The sequence below is a fragment of the Bos grunniens genome, chromosome 2 (genome assembly GCF_055505025.1).
Source record: "Bos grunniens cultivar Pamir isolate PY7600 chromosome 2, Bosgru_T2T1.0, whole genome shotgun sequence".
Classification (NCBI taxonomy): domain Eukaryota; kingdom Metazoa; phylum Chordata; class Mammalia; order Artiodactyla; family Bovidae; genus Bos; species Bos grunniens.
The window spans coordinates 52,282,080-52,300,900 of NC_141166.1; the positions used below are offsets into that span (position 1 = coordinate 52,282,080).

At 38.1% G+C, this 18,821-nt stretch overlaps 1 protein-coding gene across 1 annotated transcript in view; it reads left to right on the plus strand.

Annotated features, from left to right (window-relative positions):
- Nucleotides 1-18,821, plus strand: part of DNAH7 (dynein axonemal heavy chain 7) — a 259,815-nt gene that overhangs the window by 107,936 nt on the left and 133,058 nt on the right. The window contains 4 exon segments of the mRNA XM_086366894.1: nt 2,662-2,830; nt 5,925-6,027; nt 6,148-6,275; nt 16,206-16,418. Of these exon segments, the coding sequence (XP_086223020.1) occupies nt 2,662-2,830; nt 5,925-6,027; nt 6,148-6,275; nt 16,206-16,418 (613 nt within the window).

Consider the following 18,821-nt stretch of genomic DNA (forward strand, 5'->3'; position numbering starts at 1 on the left):
ATGATACATGTGTTTTACCATCAGTAAGAGTGCATCTTTCTTACTGTCCCTGTTTTCTCCTACTCTGCCATCAGCAGAAACTGCAGGCATCCTCTTGACTAAATATTTTAAAGCTCTCAGCTTGGGGGTTTAGTCGAAATTCTAATACAAGCTGATCTCTATTTATATACTGTTACACATTTTTACAACTAATATGTAGGTGAGTGAAGTTGCTCAGTCGTGTCCGACTCTTTGCGACACCATGAACTGTAGCCTACCAGGCTTCTCAGTCCATGGGATTTTCCAGGCAAGAGTACTGGAGTGGGTTGCCATTTCCTTCTCCAGGGGATCTTCCCAACCCATAGCTTTGACTATATGGACCTTTGTTGGCAAAGTAATGTCTCTGCTTTTCAATAGGTTTATTGTAGCTTTTAATACGCTATCTAGGTTTGTCATAGTTTTTCTTCCAAGGAGTAAGCATCTTTTAATTTCATGGCTGCAGTCACCGTCTGGAGTGATTTTGGAGCCCAGAAAATAGTCTGTCACTGTTTCTGTTGTTTCCCCATCACTTTGCCACGAAGTGATGGGACCGGATGCCATGATCTTAGTTTTCTGAATGTTGAGCTTTAAGGCAACTTTTCCCCTCTCCTCTTTCACCTTCATCAAGAGGCTCTTTAGTTCCTCTTTGCTTTCTGCCACAAGGGTGGTGTCATCTGCGTATCTGAGGTTATTGATATTTCTCCTGGCAATCTTGATTCCAGCTTCACCCAGCCCTGCATTTCACATGATGTACTCTGCATATAAGTTAAAATGCCTCTTGCTCTTCTTTTTTTCTTGGTCTTCACTAGATTGTTGTTGTTCAGTCTCTCAGTTGTGTCCAACTCTTTGCTACCCCATGGACTGCAGCACAATAGACTTCCCTGTCCTTCACTGTCTCCCAGAATTTGCCCAAACTCATATCCATTTAGTCGATGATGCCATCCAACCATCTCATCCTCTTTTCCTCCTGCCCTAAATTTTTCTCAGCATCAGGGTCTTTTCCAATAGATTAGCTAGGTGTAAAACTGTAGATGAACAGTAATTTCCCCTTAGCTCTCCAAAGATACTATTCTACTGGCATTTATTGCTACTGCTGATTAGTCTGTTATTCTAATTATTAGTTTTATTCCTTTATAAGTAACTTTCTCTGTTGTAGTTTTTAAGGTTTTCTCTTTATTGTTGATGTTCACTGGATGTTATTAGATGTGAAGGAGTTTTTATTTATCCTACTTGGGACTTTTTCTAGTTAATATCTTTCTTCAGTTCTAGCAAATTTTCAGCCATTGTTTTTAGAATTTTGCCTTTTCCCCATTCTTTTCCTTCTTTTTTCTATGTCTTTAACTTTTCTTATTGTTGGCCTCTTTCCCTGGGTGATATCCTCCTACTTATCTTCTAGTGTGCATAATTCTATTTCTGCATGTTTTCTCTGCTATTTATTCTGTTCATTGAATTTTCAAAAGTTCAGATATTATGTTTTTCATTGCTAAATTTCAAGTTTCCTCTTTTATGAGATTGACTTCTTTTTTTCCTCAGAATTGTCTGATGTCTATTGCTTTTTATTTAAAATCTTCCTAAACCACCAGGATACGAAAGAAGGCAGAGTGCCATATATACAGTAGCCCTCTCAGACCATTGTCCAACTGCCTAACTGCCTTTGTCATTGCAAGTCTGATTCTTAATTTTGATCTCTCTTTCTGGTTTTAACTGTGAGCTCATTTTAGTAGGATTGTTTCCCCAGGTGGTCTTCCATTTCTCATTTGTGGAGGTGTCCATGTGGAACAGTTTTACATTTATCTCTGTGGAGGGCTCTAGGATTTTCTCTGGTCCAGAACAGAAATTTAATGTTAATTTCTCAGTTTGGGTTCATATGCCCATCAGTAGCCATTCCCTTCTCCAGTGGATCTTTCTGACCCAGGGATCAAACTGGGGTCTTCTGCATTGCAGGTGGATTCTTTACCAGCTGAGCTACCGGGGAATGGAAATTTGATGGCACCCTTTATGAATGTTGTTGATTTCTCACTGGGCACTGCATGAAGTATAAGCTTCCTGTCCCTTCATTGACTCTTCTTTGTCTCCTGAGTAGGCTGCTAAAGTAATTTTAGTTCCCATTTATACCCAAGGCAACCTTTCAAATCTTCTGGGTTTAAATAGTGAATCCAGCTCCTCAGCTTGCTCAGTTCTAAGAACTTTTGTTTCTGTGTGGGTATAAATGCACTGTGTTTATTTACAAATTCCAAACCAATGTGCATCTCTACAGCTTTATCACCTAATTACTTTTCCAGCTATGCATTGTCTCTTCTTTGATAATTTGCTTTTCATTCTCTCAAAAATGGTTCTATATTTCCAAAGTTATCATTTTTTATGTAGCATTTCCATATGCTTGCAGTAGGGTAATTGCATGGTTCAGGATCAACTGAATTCTCCAGAAGTCAGCATTGAATTTCAAAGATGAGTTTGTTCTGATTTTGTCACATATACAGCTATTCAGAAGTAAAATATAAAACAGACAAAGATTTTCATGGGTTAGGAAGGAAGGAATTTTTGCTGAGGAAGTATAAAATTTGGCTCTTGATTTAAAGTTTTTTCTGAATGTATATAAAAATCACATTATTATACAAAGATTGTTTATTTCTTATATTTCAGAACCTTATTTGGAGCCCTTCATCTGCACCTTGGAGGAGCACCTGAGGGGCCAGCTGGCACTGGAAAGACTGAAACTACTAAAGATTTAGCCAAAGCTGTAGCCAAGCAGTGTGTTGTTTTCAACTGCTCTGATGGGTTGGACTATCTGGCTCTAGGAAAATTCTTTAAGGTTTGAGTTTACTCCTCATTTATGATATGATAACTTCTCAGAAAGACTTTTTATAATGAAACATAATTTGATGCATATAAAAGACTTCCTGTAAGTAGAGTTATATCAAAAGCTTATTTGAGAAGGAGTTCTACTTCCCTCTCAGATAGTAAAGAATCCACCTGCAACATAGGAGACCCAGGTTCAATCCCTAGGTCAGGAAGATCCCCTGGAGAAGGGAATGGCAACCCACTCCAGTATCCTTGCCAAAGAATTCCATGGACTGAGGAGCCTGGTGGGCTGCAGTCCTTTGGGTTGCAGGGTGGGACACGACTGAGCTGACTAACACTTTCACACTTTCTACCTCCCTCTTCAGTCCTTGCTTTATAAAGGGTCAGTATTCCTGATAGTAATGAATGAGTGGTATCCCTTCAAAACACTGGACAACTAGAAGTTTGAGAACCATTAATTTAAGTGAAAGTTGCTCAGTTATGTCCGAGTCTTTGTGACCCCATAAGTATAGTCCATGGAATTCTCCAGGCCAGAATACTGGAATGGGTAGCCTTTCCCTTCTCTGGGGATCTTCCCAACCCAGGAATTGAACCCAGGTATCCCTCATTGCAGGCAGATTCTTTACCAACTGAGCCACAAGGCAAGCACAAGAATACTGGAATGGGTAGCCTATCCCTTCTCCAGTGGATCTTCCCGACCCCGGAATTGAACCTGGGTCTCCTACATTGCAGGCAGACTCTTTACCAACTGAGCTATATTGCATCATGTAAATACTGAGTTCTCTAAAGACTTCATTATTAATAAGTTATGATTCAATAATTTACTTTTATGGACACATTCTATTTAATCTTTTTGGTGAACTTGAAATCCTTTTGTTTTTTTCTTATTCTGAGTCAGACTCCCACTCTTACGAGTTAGTAAGATTGCAAAAAGGGGAGTGAAAGATATAAAGTCCCTGGCTAAGTTCACTGAGTAACCTTTGAACATCTGGTCATTTTGATGCTTTGTTGCTATAGTTTGTTATTCTTTAAAATATTAGGTGGCACAGTTGAACACAAAATTATCCATGTGGGATTATGAGTTCCACTTGCTTGTTTTTTTAATTTCTATTTTTGTATACTTTTAAATTAAAATTTAATGATTCTTTAATCCTTAATTTTCAAAGAAGCTCCAGAAAAAGTTAATATTGAAAAAATACTCAAATCATTTGTGTACCTATGACTGATTTGTGTTGATGTCTGGCAGAAACCAATGCCATATTGTAAAGCAATTGTCTTTCAATTAAAAATAAACAAATTAAAAAAAATTACTAGGCTATCCCACAGTATAAAAACATTATAAATAAAGAACAAATAAACATGTTTTAGGATAAAAAAAAACCTACTCACACTAACAAAACATAACAACCGTACCCTATGAGTAAACTATTCCTGACTGAAATATGGCCTAGTCATTTTATAAAAGATTTGGAACATAAGAAGTTTCTATATTTTTGACACTGAAACAATTAGAATAATAGTAAAAGAAAGGAAAATATTATAATAAGTAAAATATGAAGAAAACATTTGAATGATCAGTAACTATTTCAATCATCCTCTATAATGAGATACAACCTCACTGTAATGATTATTAAAGAAATAAACAGCAAATCTAAAAGATTCTCTGTGTACTTTAAATAGCCATTATATTCCTAAATGTTTCAAGAAAATTCTGGTATGCACTGTTTTCAAATCTATATAATAATATTCTTAATTCTTTGAAATAGATTCATATATTAAAATATTGGACTCTATGGGACAGGGAGAGGGTGGGAAGATTTGGGAGAATGGCATTGAAACATGTAAAATATCATGTGTGAAACGAGTTGCCAGTCCAGGTTCGATGCACGATACTGGATGCTTGGGGCTAGTGCACTGGGACGACCCAGAGGGATGGTATGGGGAGGGAGGAGGGAGGAGGGTTCAGGATGGGGAACACATGTATACCTGTGGCGGATTCATTTTGATATTTGGCAAAACTAATACAATTATGTAAAGTTTAAAAATAAAAAAAATATTATTTTGTTATTGATAAGTATTGCCTATATGGACAATTCATATTAGGATCATGCTGAATAACGGGGGTACAAAATTAAAAAGACAGAGATCTTACTAGAACCTCACAATCTGTATAACTCTAAAGACGTGAATTCACAAGCATTTTGTTCTCTGTGATTTCTAATCCTTTTATTATATCATGTGTTAGATTTCTAAGTCTTAGAGTCTTCACTAAATGGTGAAAATGTACTATTCTTTGACATGCATGGTGTTCATGTTTAATCCAGTGTGTTTGAGTAGATGGAACTGTACATAAATCCAAGGTTAGCCACTATTAGATATGTGGCATTGTACTAAATACTTAACATCTTATGTGACATAGCCCTAGTTTCCTTGTATAAAAGATATATACAAAGTGCCATGCATCATGTCCTGCATATTATAGGTACTTAGGGAAATACACATACATACATATACAATCTGGAGGATGTACACTCAATAATCATTTTTGCATTTCTTAAAAATTTAATTTGAATTTGGACTCAGCTACTCAAGTTTGACTTTCCAGTTTTTCCTATGACCACATGGCACATAGTTACTTGTGAGGTAGCTGTAAGTTAGAATTGCAAGCTGGGGCCTCCGACAGCGTTAGCTGGTCATTAAGGTACTCAGGTTACAGGGTAGTCTCATTGACAACAGGGGTCACCTTATTTAAAGGATTATTACAATCCATTCTATGGAGTCCGTAAGGAAAAAGCGAATAAAATCAACTTGTAACTAAAAAATAAGAAAGGCTTTGAAATTATAGATATACATCTAAATGCCAAAAAATACACAGAGAAAGTAAAAAAAAAATCAATTGGAAAATTTTTCAATTCATCAAACTCTTTATTCATGCAGAATAATGAATTGGTAATAAAAGAGTAAGCTGTCTTTAAAGATAAAGGTGAATAAGCAATTTCCTTGATAGGATATTAAATCTGTGAGGAGATGAGGTGAAAATACAACATTTCAATGTAATATTCAATCAGATAAAATTGAAATTTTTCATTACTCTTTTCTCCCAGGGACTGTTATCTTGTGGTGCCTGGGCTTGCTTCGATGAGTTTAACAGAATTGATTTGGAAGTGCTGTCTGTGGTTGCTCAACAAATTCTTACTATCCAAAGAGGTAACGGACTAGTTTGTCTCTGCATTGTGTGAAAACAGTAGAAATATAGGACATAATGAATGGCACGAGTCACATTTATATGTGGAATTGCTAAGTCATTTCATTCTTGATTACCCACAGGTATTAATGCAGGCGCTGATTTACTCGTGTTTGAAGGAACTGAATTAAAACTTGACCCCACATGTGCTGTCTTTATAACAATGAACCCTGGATATGCTGGACGATCAGAACTGCCTGATAATCTAAAGGTACAGAAAAGGCAATTATATAATCTGTTTCCTTGCTGTGATTTACAAAGTTAATATATAAAAAGAACATGCTCTTCTTGAATTTTACATAAAACATTTCCTTTTAGATGTTATATTTTAGACAACTGTTTTAGAAAAATTTTAAAGCTTTGATTACCTTTAAAAAATATGCAATTTCCAGAACTTCTATTTTAGAACTGATGATAAGTATAAAAATTGGAAAACATAGGAAATATTGGAAAAGGTACCCATTCTACTGTTTGCTGCTGCTGCTGCTGCTGCTAAGTCGCTTCAGTCGTGTCCGACTCTGTGCGACCCCATAGACGGCAGCCCACTAGGCTCCTCTGTCCCTGGGATTCTCCAGGCAAGAATACTGGAGTGGGTTGCCATTTCCTTCTCCAATGCATGAAAGTTAAAAGTGAAAGTGAAGTCACTCAGTTGTGCCCGACTCTTAGCGACCCCATGGACTGCAGCCTTCCAGGCTCCTCCGTCCATGGGATTTTCCAGGCAAGAGTACTGTTTACTGTATGGTATTCCTCAATATTAAATGTTGAAATCAGACCATTGTGAATACTGGGGGAAGGTCTGTTCATGTTAATATTATAATATGAGCATTTTTCTATCTTCATGAACATGATTCAAACCGTAAATAAGCTTATTGAACTGTGTTTACAGTTTGAAATTTCTATTGCATTTAGTTTTCCTTCTTTATAGATAATACTGCAATGGGAAATTTTTACTTAAGGCTTTTCTCTATTTTAAGGTATTTCATTAGGAGATTCATAGGACCAAGAGCTGTGTTGCTGAATTGCCTCTAACAGAGATTGAAACAATTTACATCCCATATGAATTCTCAGTTCTCCTTAATACCTAGCATTTTGTTTTCTTATAAGAACAAAATAACTAATTGACTAGACTAGAATCTTCATTAAAAAAAAAAAACTTTGCTTATTAGTGAAATATGATCTTTCCCCCATATCTTTGTTAGACCTTTTATATCCTTTTCTGGTGAACTGCAAGTTTATGGCTAGTGCATGGAGAAAAAAGGCTGAATAATAATAATACAGTGGTAATTGCAGATCCAAAACCAAGTTTTCTGACTCTAAATCCTACATTCCTTCCATTATTCACATTTTTAGAATGACAGCTTCTTAGATTAGGTGAGGTATTTTTCTTTTCCACCAAAAAATTTTTTGATTGGACCAACTGCTGCCAAGAATTTTTGTGGTATTTCTATTCCTTGGACTTTTCTTTGCTTGATGTGATGTTTTAATACTTTGCCTTTGTGAAGGAAAGTATGATTTAAAAATGCAAATTGGTAAATCCTCCGTCATCTAAGAAGCATTTTGCGACTTTTTATTCCAATGTACATTTGGAAAAATATACATTCCAATATATATTGGAAAAAAGCAAAATGGCTGTCTGCGCAGGCCTTACAAATAGCTGTGAAAAGAAGAGAAGTGAAAAGCAAAGGAGAAAAGGAAAGATATACACATTTGAGTGCAGAGTTCCAAAGAATAGCAAGAAGAGATAAGAAAGCCTTCCTCAGCGATCAGTGCAAAGAAATAGAGGAAAACAATAGAATGGGAAAGACTAGAGATCTCTTCAAGAAAATTAGAGCTACCAAGGGAACATTTCATGCAAAGATGCGTTCAATAAAGGACAGAAATGGTATGGACCTAACAGAAGCAGAAGATATTAAGAAGAGATGGCAAGAATACACAGAAGAACTGTATAAAAAAAGATCTTCACAGCCCAGATAATCACAATGGTGTGATCACTCACCTAGAGCCAGACATCCTGGAATGTGAAGTCAAGTGGGCCTTAGAAAGCATCACTATGAACAAAGCTAGTGGAGGGGATGGAATTCCAGTTGAGCTATTCCAAATCCTGAAAGATGATGCTGTGAAAGTGCTGCACTCAATATGCCAGCAAATTTGGAAAACTCAGCAGTGGCCACAGGACTGGAAAAGGTCAGTTTTCATTCCAATCCCAAAGAAAGGCAATGCCAAAGAATGCTGAAACTACCGCACAATTGCACTCATCTCACACTCTAGTAAAGTAATGCTCAAAATTCTCCAAGCCAGGCTTCAGCAATACGTGAACCCTGAACTTCCAGATGTTCAAGCTGGTTTTAGAAAAGGCAGAGGAACAGAGATCAAATTGCCAACATCCGCTGGATCATGGAAAAAGCAAGAGAGTTCCAGAAAAACATCTATTTCTACTTTATTGACTATGCCAAAGCCTTTGACTGTGTGGATCACAATAAACTGTGGAAATTCTGAAAGAGAAGGGAATACCAGACCACCTGATCTGCCTCTTGAGAAATTTGTATGCAAGTCAGGAAGCAACAGTTAGAACTGGACATGGAACAACAGACTGGTTCCAAATAGGAAAAGGAGTACGTCAAGGCTGTATATTGTCACCCTGCTTATTTAACTTATATGCAGAGAACATCATGAGAAATGCTGGGCTGGAGGAAGCACAAGCTGGAATCAAGATTGTTGGGAAAAAATATCAATAACGTCAGATATGCAGATGACACCACCCTTATGGCAGAAATCGAAAAAGAATTAAAGAGCCTCTTGATGAAAATGAAAGAGGAGAGTGAAAAAGTTGGCTTAAAGCTCAACATTCAGAAAACTAAGATCGTGGCATCTGGTCGCGTCACTTCATGGCAAATAGATGGGGAAACAGTGGAAACAGTGGCTGACTTTATTTTTCTGGGCTCCAAAATCACAGTAGATGGTGATTGCAGCCATGAAATTAAAAGACGCTTACTCCTTGGAAGGAAAGTTATGACCAACCTAGACAGCATGTTAAAAAGCAGAGACATTACTTTGTTAACAAAGGTCCGTCTAGTCAAGGCTGTGGTTTTTCCAGTGGTCATGTATGGATGTGAGAGTTGGACTATAAAGAAAGCTGAGCGCCGAAGAATTGATGCTTTTGAACTGTGGTGTTGGAGAAGGCTCTTGAGATTCCCTTGGACTGCAAGAAGATCCAACCAGTCCATCCTAAAGGAGATCAGTCCTGGGTGTTCATTGGAAGGACTGATGTTGAAGCTGAAACTCCAGTACTTTGGCCACCTGATGCAAAGAGCTGACTCATTGGAAAAGACCCTGATGTTGGGAAAGATTGAGGGCAGGAGGAGCAGGGACGACAGAGGATGAGATGGTTGGATGGCATCACCGACTCAATGGACATGAGTCTGGATAGACTCCGGGAGTTGTTGATGGACAGGGAGGCCTGGCATGCTGCAGTTCATGGGGTCGCAAAGAGTCGGACACGACTGAGTGACTGAACTGAACTGATACATTTGGAAAGCTCTTTTGGTCTAATTTTTTTATTCACTCATGTTTTTCTTTTATTCAGTAGGATTAATCTGAATACATAAGTATTCGTAAAGGCAAAATATCTGGGGCCATCATGGGTCGAGTCTGTTAATGCCCTGTGTGGACTCCTCCATGTTTTATTTATTGTGCATTTTGAAACAGTGGTGCTTGGAATAGTTTCTTTCTATTTTAGGTCAAAAGCTGTTCTCAAATTCGAATAGGTTTTTGTTGTTTGCATTGTTCCTTTTGTGCAGTCTTCTTGGTTAGAGCTGCTATAAAACATGTCTTTTCAAGTATATATGGAAGTGCCTAACAATTTGGAAAAATGTCTTAGCCTGAAATGAAAGATATATAGATATAAATGTATGGGCTTCCCAGATGGGACTAGTGATAAAGAATCCATCTGCCAATGCAGAAGAAGCAAGAGACACAGGTTCGATCCCTGAGTTGGGAAGATTTCCTGGAGTAGGAAATGGCATCCCACTCCAGTATTCTTGCCTGGAAAATTCCATGGATGGAGGAGCCTGGCAGGCTACAGCTCATGCATCGGCCTGCAGACAATCAGACATGATTAAATGTCTGAAAACTATCTATTTAAAGCCTGCTGAGACCCAGAAAGTGTTTTAATGTCTTCAGGATCATCCTTGAAGCTTCCCTCTTCTTCACCCAGCATTTTCAGCCAGTTACCAAAACCAGTCTTGTAACTCCTGCTGTTCCTGGCCAGTGCTATGGCCATGCCTTGCTCCCACCCCTCTTCAGTATTCTCTTACATGTCTTACTGCAATGTTTCACCTATCACCATTGTGATAGCTCTTTCTCTATATAAATATATGATGTATATATGTCTCACATATTCTTAAACATATATATATATATATATATAAAACATATTCTTATTTCAGTCATCAGCTTATGGTCAGTTGGGTTGTTTCCATGTCTTGGCTGTTGTAAATAGTGCTGCTGTGAACATTGGGGTGCATTTATCTTCTCAAATTAGAATTTTCATTTTTTTCCCCTAGCTATATGCCCAGGAGTTGGATTGCTGGAGCCGATGGCAACTCTTTTTAGTTTATGGAGTACCTCTGTACAGTTTTCCATGGTGGCTGCACAAATTCACATTCCCACCAACCATGAAGGAGGGTTCCCTTTTCTCCACACCCTCTCCAGCTTTTATTATTTGTAGACCTTTATATGATGATCATTCTGACCACTGTGAGGGGATACCTCACTGGAGTTTTGATTTGTATTTCTCTACTAATTAGAGAAGTTGAGCATCTTTTCAGGTGCCTATTGGCTATATGTATGTTCTTTGGAGAAATATTTATTTAGGTCTTCTGCTCATTTTTTGATTGGGTTTTTGCTTTTTTGCTGTTGAGTTATATGAGATGTTTGTATATTTTGGAAATTAAGCCCCCGTTGGTTGCATTGTTTGCAAATATTTTCTCCCAGTCTGTTGGTTGTCTTTTCATTTTATTTATGGTTTCCTTTACTGTGCAAAAGTTTTTAAGTTTGATTATTCCCATTTGTTCATTTTTGCCTCTATTTCCATTGCCTTGGAAGACTGACTTAAGAAAATATTGGTACAATTTATGTCAGAGAATGTTTTGCCTGTGTTTTCTTCTAGGAGTTCTATGATATCCTGTCTTATATTTAAGTCATTAAGCCATTTTGACTTTTTTTTTCTTTTGGTGTTTGTAAAATGGGAGGGAATGTTATGACTTCTTTGATTTACAAGTGGCTGTCTAACTTTTCTAACACTACTTGCTAAAGAGACTATCTTTTCACCATTGTATATTCTTGCCTTCTTTGTCAAAGATTGACTGTAGGTGTGTGGGTTTACTTCCGGGCTGTCCATTCTGTTCCATTGATATGTCTGTTTTTGTGCTATTTTGATTAATGGAGTCTTGTAGTATTGTCTGAAGTCTGGGTGGGTATGCCTCCAGCTTTGTTCTTTTTCCTCAGGATTGCTTTGGCAATTCTGAGTCTTCTATGTTCAGTCACTAAGTCATGTCACACTCTTTGTGATATAAATTTTAGGATTTAGTTCTGTGGAAAATGTTATGAGTAATGTGATGGGGATCGCATTAAATTCATAGATTGCTTTGGGTAGTATGGAAAATAGGCATATTCTATATCTTCTGATGTCACAAAGTCAATAACATGATACATTGTGGCATCCAACTCTAAAGGCACAAGAAGAAGAAAATGCAAGTGAAACTGGGCTCAGTTCCAGTGACAGAGCCTGGCCTCTGTGACACAAGGCTGCTTTGCATGACAGAAGACAGAAGTAGGAGCTGAAGGACGTGTGAGCGTCTGGGGAGATTTGAGGGAGTCTGGTGTTCCAGGTGAACAAGAAGTCAGGGGTTCATTGAGGGTTTTGTTCTACAGTCAGGAGGATTTGCAGATGCTAACACATTCTGATACATAGCTTTCCTCAGAGCAAGCAGTGTGAAACACTCCGTTAGTACAGAGAAAAAAAGTGAAATAGATCCTGAATCCTCCATTTCACTCAAGCAAAACCTAGCTCATTTCTGAACAGGTCGCAGCATTATGAAATCTATTTCTAATCTCTAAAGGAAGAAATGGTAACAAGTTACTGCTTGAGATTTTGTTGTTGTTCTTCCAAACATGTAGTTCTTTGAAAGCCTCCTCTAGGAAGTATTTATAATTCCTTATGTATTGCCCTTCTTCTTCCACCCTATAGGGCAGAGGCAGTAGAATAATTATTCTCAATCGTTTATTTCTGCTGAGGTAAACATGGAGGGTAATGCTAACACTGATTACATGTACTGGAATTTATTCAAGCTCTGGCAGTTTACCTGGATCTATACTTTCCTGTTCTTTTTTTTTTTTTTTTTTACACACAAGAAAGTATGCCATGGGGTAAGCCAGAATCCAAATTAATTTTTAAAGCACTAAATTACCCTTTCATTTCATGCAAGGATGCTCATGATAAAGGACATAAATGGCAAGGACGTAACAGAAGCAGATGAGATTAAGAAGAGGTAGCAAGAATACAAATAAGGAAAGCAAAAAATATCTTAATGACCACTATGGTTTGGTCACTTACTTAGAGGCGGACATCCTGGAGTGTGAGGTCAAGTAGACTTTAGGAAGCGTTATTATGAACAAAGCTAGTGGAGGTGATGGAATTCCAGCTGAGCTATTTCAAATCCTAAAAGATGATACTGTTAAAATGCTGCACTCAGTATGTCAGCAAATTTGGAATACTCAGCACTGGCCACAGGACTGGGGAAGGTGAGTTATCATTCTGGGACCAAAGAAGGACAATGCCAAAGAGTGTTCAAACTACCATACAGTTGTGTTCATTTCACATGCCAGCAAGGTAATGCTCAAAATCCTTCAAGCTAGGCTTCAGCAAAACGTGAGCCGAGAACGTCCAGATGTACAAGCTGGGTTTACAAAAGGCGGAGGAACCAGAGATTAAATTGCCAGCATTTGTTGGGTCATGGAGAAAGCAAGAGAGTTCCAGAAAAACATCTGCTTCATTGGCTATGCTAAAGCCTTTGACTGTATAGATCACAACAAACTGTGGAAAATTCTTCAAGAAATGGGAATACCAGACCTCCTTACATGTCTCTTGAGAAACCTGTATGCAGGTCAAGAAGCAACAGTTAGAACCAGACACGGAACAATGGACTGGTTCAAAATTGGGAAAGGAATATGAGAAGGTTGTATATTGTCACCCTGCTTTTTTAACTTATATGTAGAGCACATCATGTGAAATACTGTGCTGGATGAAGCACAAGCTGGAATCAAGATTGCCGGGAAAAATACCAACAACCTCAGATATGTATCTCATGTCACTCTAATGGCAGAAAGTGAAGAGGAACTAAAGAGTCACTTGATGAGGGTGAAAGAGGAGAGTGAAAAAACGGATTTAAAACTCAACATTCAAAAAACTAAGATCATGGCATCCTGTCCCATCACTTCATGGCAAATAGAAGGAAAAGGTGGAAGCAATGACAAGTTTTATTTTCTTCGGCTCCAAAATGACTGTGGACGATGACTGTGCCATGAAATTAAAAGACGCCTACTTCTTGGGAGGAAAGTTATGACAAACCTCAGTTCAGTTCAGTTCAGTCGCTCAGTCGTGTCCAACTCTTTGTGACCCCATAGACTCCAGCACAACAGGCCTCCCTGTCCATCACCAACTCCTGGAGTTTACACAAACTCATGTCCATTGAGTCGGTGATGCCATCCAACCATCTCATCCTCTGTCATTCCCTTCTCCTGCCTTCAGTCTTTCCCAGCATCAGGGTCTTTTCTAATGAGTCAGTTCTTTGCATCAGATGGCCAAAGTATTGGAGTTTCAGCTTCAGTATCAGTCCTTCCAATGAGTATTCAGGACTGATCTCCTTTAGGATGGACTGGTTGCATCTCCTTGCAGTCCAAGGGACTCTCAAGAGTCTTCTCCAACACCACAGTTCAAAAACATCAATTCTTTGGCACTCAACTTTCTATATAGTCCAACTTTCACATCCATACATGACTACTAGAAAAACCATAGCTTTGACTAGATGGACCTTTCTTGGTAAAGTAATGTCTCTGCTTTTTAATATGCTGTATAGGAGAGTGAAAAAGTTGGCTTAAAACTCAACATTCAGAAAACTAAGATCATGGCATCTGGTCCCATCACTTCATGGCAAATAGATGGGGAAACAGTGGAAACAGTGACAGACTTTATTTTTTGGGGCTCCAAAATCACTGCAGGTAGTGACGGCAGCCATGAAATTAAAAGAAACTTGCTCCTTGGAAGAAAAGTTATGACCAACCGAGACAGCATGACAAACCTAGACAGCTAATTAAAAGGCAGAGACACCACCTTGCTGACAAAGGCCCCCTATAGTCAAAGGTATGGTTTTCCAGTAGTTATGTACGGATGTGAGAATTGAACCATTAAGAAGGCAGGGTGCCGAAGAATTAATCCTTTTTAAATATGGTGCTGGAGAAAACTCTTGAGAGTCCCTTGGACAGCAAGGAGATCAAACCAGTTAATACCAAAGGAAATCAACCCTGAATATTCATTGGAAGGACTCTTGCTGAAGCTCCAACCCTGATGCTGAGAAAGACTGAAGGCAAAAGGAGAAGGGGGAGGCAGTGGATGAGATGGTCAGATAGCATCACTGACTCAGTGGGCATGAATTTGGTCAAAGTCTGGGAGATAGTGGAGGACAGGGAAGGCTGGCGTGCTACAGTCCATGCAATCACAAAAAATTGGACATGACTTAGTGACTGAATAAGATAAAAGAAAGTTTGTATCACCCTAACTTAGGCATTGACCAGCTAAATCACTAGTTCATTCATTCATTCTCTATTTTATTGATTAAAAAAAAGTTATTGAGAACCTACCTTTTAAAAGAGGTACCAACTTTATAGTAATTCTCTTGCATTCCCCACCCGCCCCCCAGGTATGTAGTAGTTTTAAGCACGTGCTTAAACATCTCTGTTACAAATTATTTGTTCATGCTCTATACTTTTAATATTTTATTATTTCCTTTCTTGAATTCTAAACTTATTGATAAAATAGCAATGCTAAGACCTCTAGCTAGTAATTAATGTAATGCATTGGAAGGATCTTGCTTGATGCAAGTCTTTTCTTCTCAATTAAGTGTCATAACAGATCACTAAGGCAAAATGTCCTTATTCTCAACCTGCCTTGTGTTTTCCGTAACTTAGCTAGTTCCCAAAAGGTATTTATAACCTGTCTGAATGTGACTGTAATTCCGTACAATTATTATTCATTATTTGAATATAATTGTAATTTTATGTAACACTGTTGTTCTCCTGCTTTAGTATAGGAAAACCATGTTTTCATGCTTGAGCTATTGAAATAAGTTCTGATTGAAACTCACCTTTTAAAGTTAAATTTTCTTATTCTTTCCAAATATATTTCGTTTTCTATTTGCCTTCCATCACACAACATTTGTCCCACAACATTTAAAATACCATGAGGAAAAATTATCTTAGAATTAGGAAAATGGATTTATCTCTAATAATAATCGTCCTATACTTGTTTTCAGCTTTTTTCCCTTTATTATGCTTGAACTGACATGGTGACTGAAGACTCAAAAAGGTTAAAAAATATCTCAAAATTCATCACTTATGTAACATACCCTTGTTATTAGGAGTTACCTTAATCAATTAGATATCTAGAGATCTTCACTTAGAGCATAGTCTCCTAATACCAGCCACTTTCTAACAGCTCCAATGAGAAACCCAACATCTTAGCAGAGTCTGATGCTTTTTCCCTGTAACATGTCACTTTCTACAAAGGAATAGAACATAATGGATACTTAATACTTAAGTAAGTTGATAATTCACCAAAGCCCCAGGTATGACAGAAATTTGAAGTGTTCTCAAAGCATAATTTCAGAAAAAATATTTGGATAAAAGTTAATGGTTTCTTCATTATATAACAATAATAAGAAGTCACATTTTAAAATGTTTTATCTATAGGATATGGATATTATAACAATATTATTACAAAAAAGCTATAACACTGTAGCATGCTATAAAGAGTCGAGCTATCTTCAGGATGGCCTGTTTATAAAGCACCTTTTCTCCACTCCCATAGGCGCTCTTTCGGACAGTAGCAATGATGGTGCCTGACTACGCTATGATTGCTGAAATCGTCCTGTACTCCTGTGGCTTTGTCACAGCTCGGCCACTGTCAGTGAAGATTGTGGCTACATATCGCCTGTGTTCAGAGCAGTTGTCGTCACAGCATCACTATGACTATGGAATGAGAGCTGTGAAGTCAGTGCTTACCGCTGCCGGGAATCTAAAGGTAGAAAACTCAAGTAACTTCTTTATTTATTTATTTATTTTATTTTATTTTTTAACTTTACAATATTGTATTGGTTTTGCCACTTCTTAACTCATTCATTTCCTGTTTGTAAATCTCAGGACCATGTGTCTTTACAGAGCTCCAATAACTGATTGGTTCCATCAACTGGAAAAAAAGTTCCCTATTGTACTAAAATAGTTGATCATTTGCATACATGAAAAAGGAAATTTTATGATTTGTAAAACCTTAGCCATGTGATTTGGAGAAGGCAATGGCAACCCACTTCAGTACTCTTGCCTGGAAAATCCCATGGAGGGACGAGCCTGGTGGGCTGCTGTCCACGGGGTTGAGAAGAGTCGGCCATGACTGACTTCCCTTTCACTTTTCACTTTCATGCATTGGATAAGGAAATGGCAAACCACTCCAGTGTTCTTGCCTGTAGAATCCGAGGGACGGGGGAGCCTGGTGGGCTGCCATTTATGGGGTCGCACAGAATCGGACACGACTGAAGTGACTTAGCAGCAGCAGCAGCAGCAGCCATGTGATTAGTGATTTGAGTTCCATCCCACAGTTTTAATTATATGAAACTGAGTACTACTGAGGAATAAAATTCCTTGCTGCTGAGAAATACTTTGAAAGCATTTAGTCTATGTGAATATATGTAACTTTAAAAGAAACAATGTATGTATAATTAATACAAACGTACAAAATTCCTAGACATTGTTATTTAATAACTATGGACTAGCAGTAATGGATTTGCAAGGTGCAGTGGTAAAAAATCCACCTGCCAAGGCAGGAGACACAAGAGATGCAAGCTCTATCTCTGGGTCAGGAAGATCCCCTGGAGTAGGAAATGGCATTCTACTTCAGTATTCTTTCCTGGAAAACTCCATGGACAGAGGAAGGAGCCTGGTGGGCTAGAGTCCAGGGGGTTGCAAAGGGTCAGACAAGACTGAGCATGCACACACTCATACCACCTGTAATGGATTTGCAGTATAATGTGTGCATTTTAAGATAGTATGAATCATAATTATATTGATAAAAAGGCCAAATATTTTAAGATTTGGGTAACTTTTCATTGGAAGTATTTTGTAGAAACATAAAGTATAACTCTTGTTTTTTCTTTATGAAAGTAAGCAAGATAGGCCACGTGTGCTAAGTCGCTTCGGTCGTGTCCAACTCTTTGAGACCCTATGGACTGTAGTCTGCCAGGCTCCTCTGTCCATGGGATTAATTAACAGCAAAAGGCAAACTTTAACCTTGTAGCTTATAAAAATTTTCATGTTCATGACTGGGAGATTTTAAAATATATCCTGTGTGATTAAAAACAATGGCATGCATTTTTGACTTCTAGATGATGTTACCAATAATTCTGATATATAGTAGTGATATTCTATTTCACATTTGTCTAACATGACTTCAAGTCATTATTTTTAGTAATAAACAAATGCAACTAGAAGCAACAATTTGTATTAACCTGACGTGTCATGATTGCATTGTGGTCAGATAATGGGAAGGATAATGCTTTGTCCTATTGTATGTCATCCCTGACATCTTGACTGTGGAATTGAACTATTAAAGTTATGCAGCAAATGAATTCTGCAAATGAATCCTATCATTCTTTGTCAAAAGCTAATTTAGAATTGTTGAATGTGTTGGCTTGAATAGTTTGAAGTTTGTTTCTATTTTATCAGGAAACAATTTAAATGTTTGTTTTAAGATGACAGCCTTTCGACAAAACAGACTTCTGACACTTCATAATTGATGTGTGGTTGCTGCTGCTGCTGCTGCTAAGTCGCTTCAGTCGTGTCTGACTCTGTGCGACCCCATAGACGGCTGCTCACCAGGCGCCCCATCCCTGGGATTCTAGGTTGATGCAAAGACAAAGTCCATATTAGCAGAGCCAGCTTTAGGTTTGGGAGCTCTGGTAATTCAGAGACAGCAGGACTTAACTGCCAGGCATCATTGACTTTGTACAGTTAAAGCCAGTTAAGTAGAAGTATGGAATTTACTAGAAAGATTCCAGAGAACAGGATGAGGGTTCTGGAAACCTAAACTGATGATGGCGGGAATAGCTTTGGTGTGAAATTTTGAATAAAGTATAGAAGTTGAGAGAAACATTTCTGAGTTCAAATTTTTTTGTGAATTACATGAACCATCTTATGGGCATGAGCAACAAATTGAGTTCAGCCACGTTTTTAGTAAACCCTGGGTGTTTTGGAATTTAATATATATTTTCCAAAGCATCCTCCACTCAAGTGACAGTGCATTAACCAGCCCTCTCCACTCTGCTGGGGGAACACCCTCAAGCATGCTAGTACCAAGTGTGCAGTCAGAAGGTGGCATGCCACCCTGCCCTCCCACTTATGGTCAGGTGGCTTGTTCCCAAAACTTTCTGAAGCT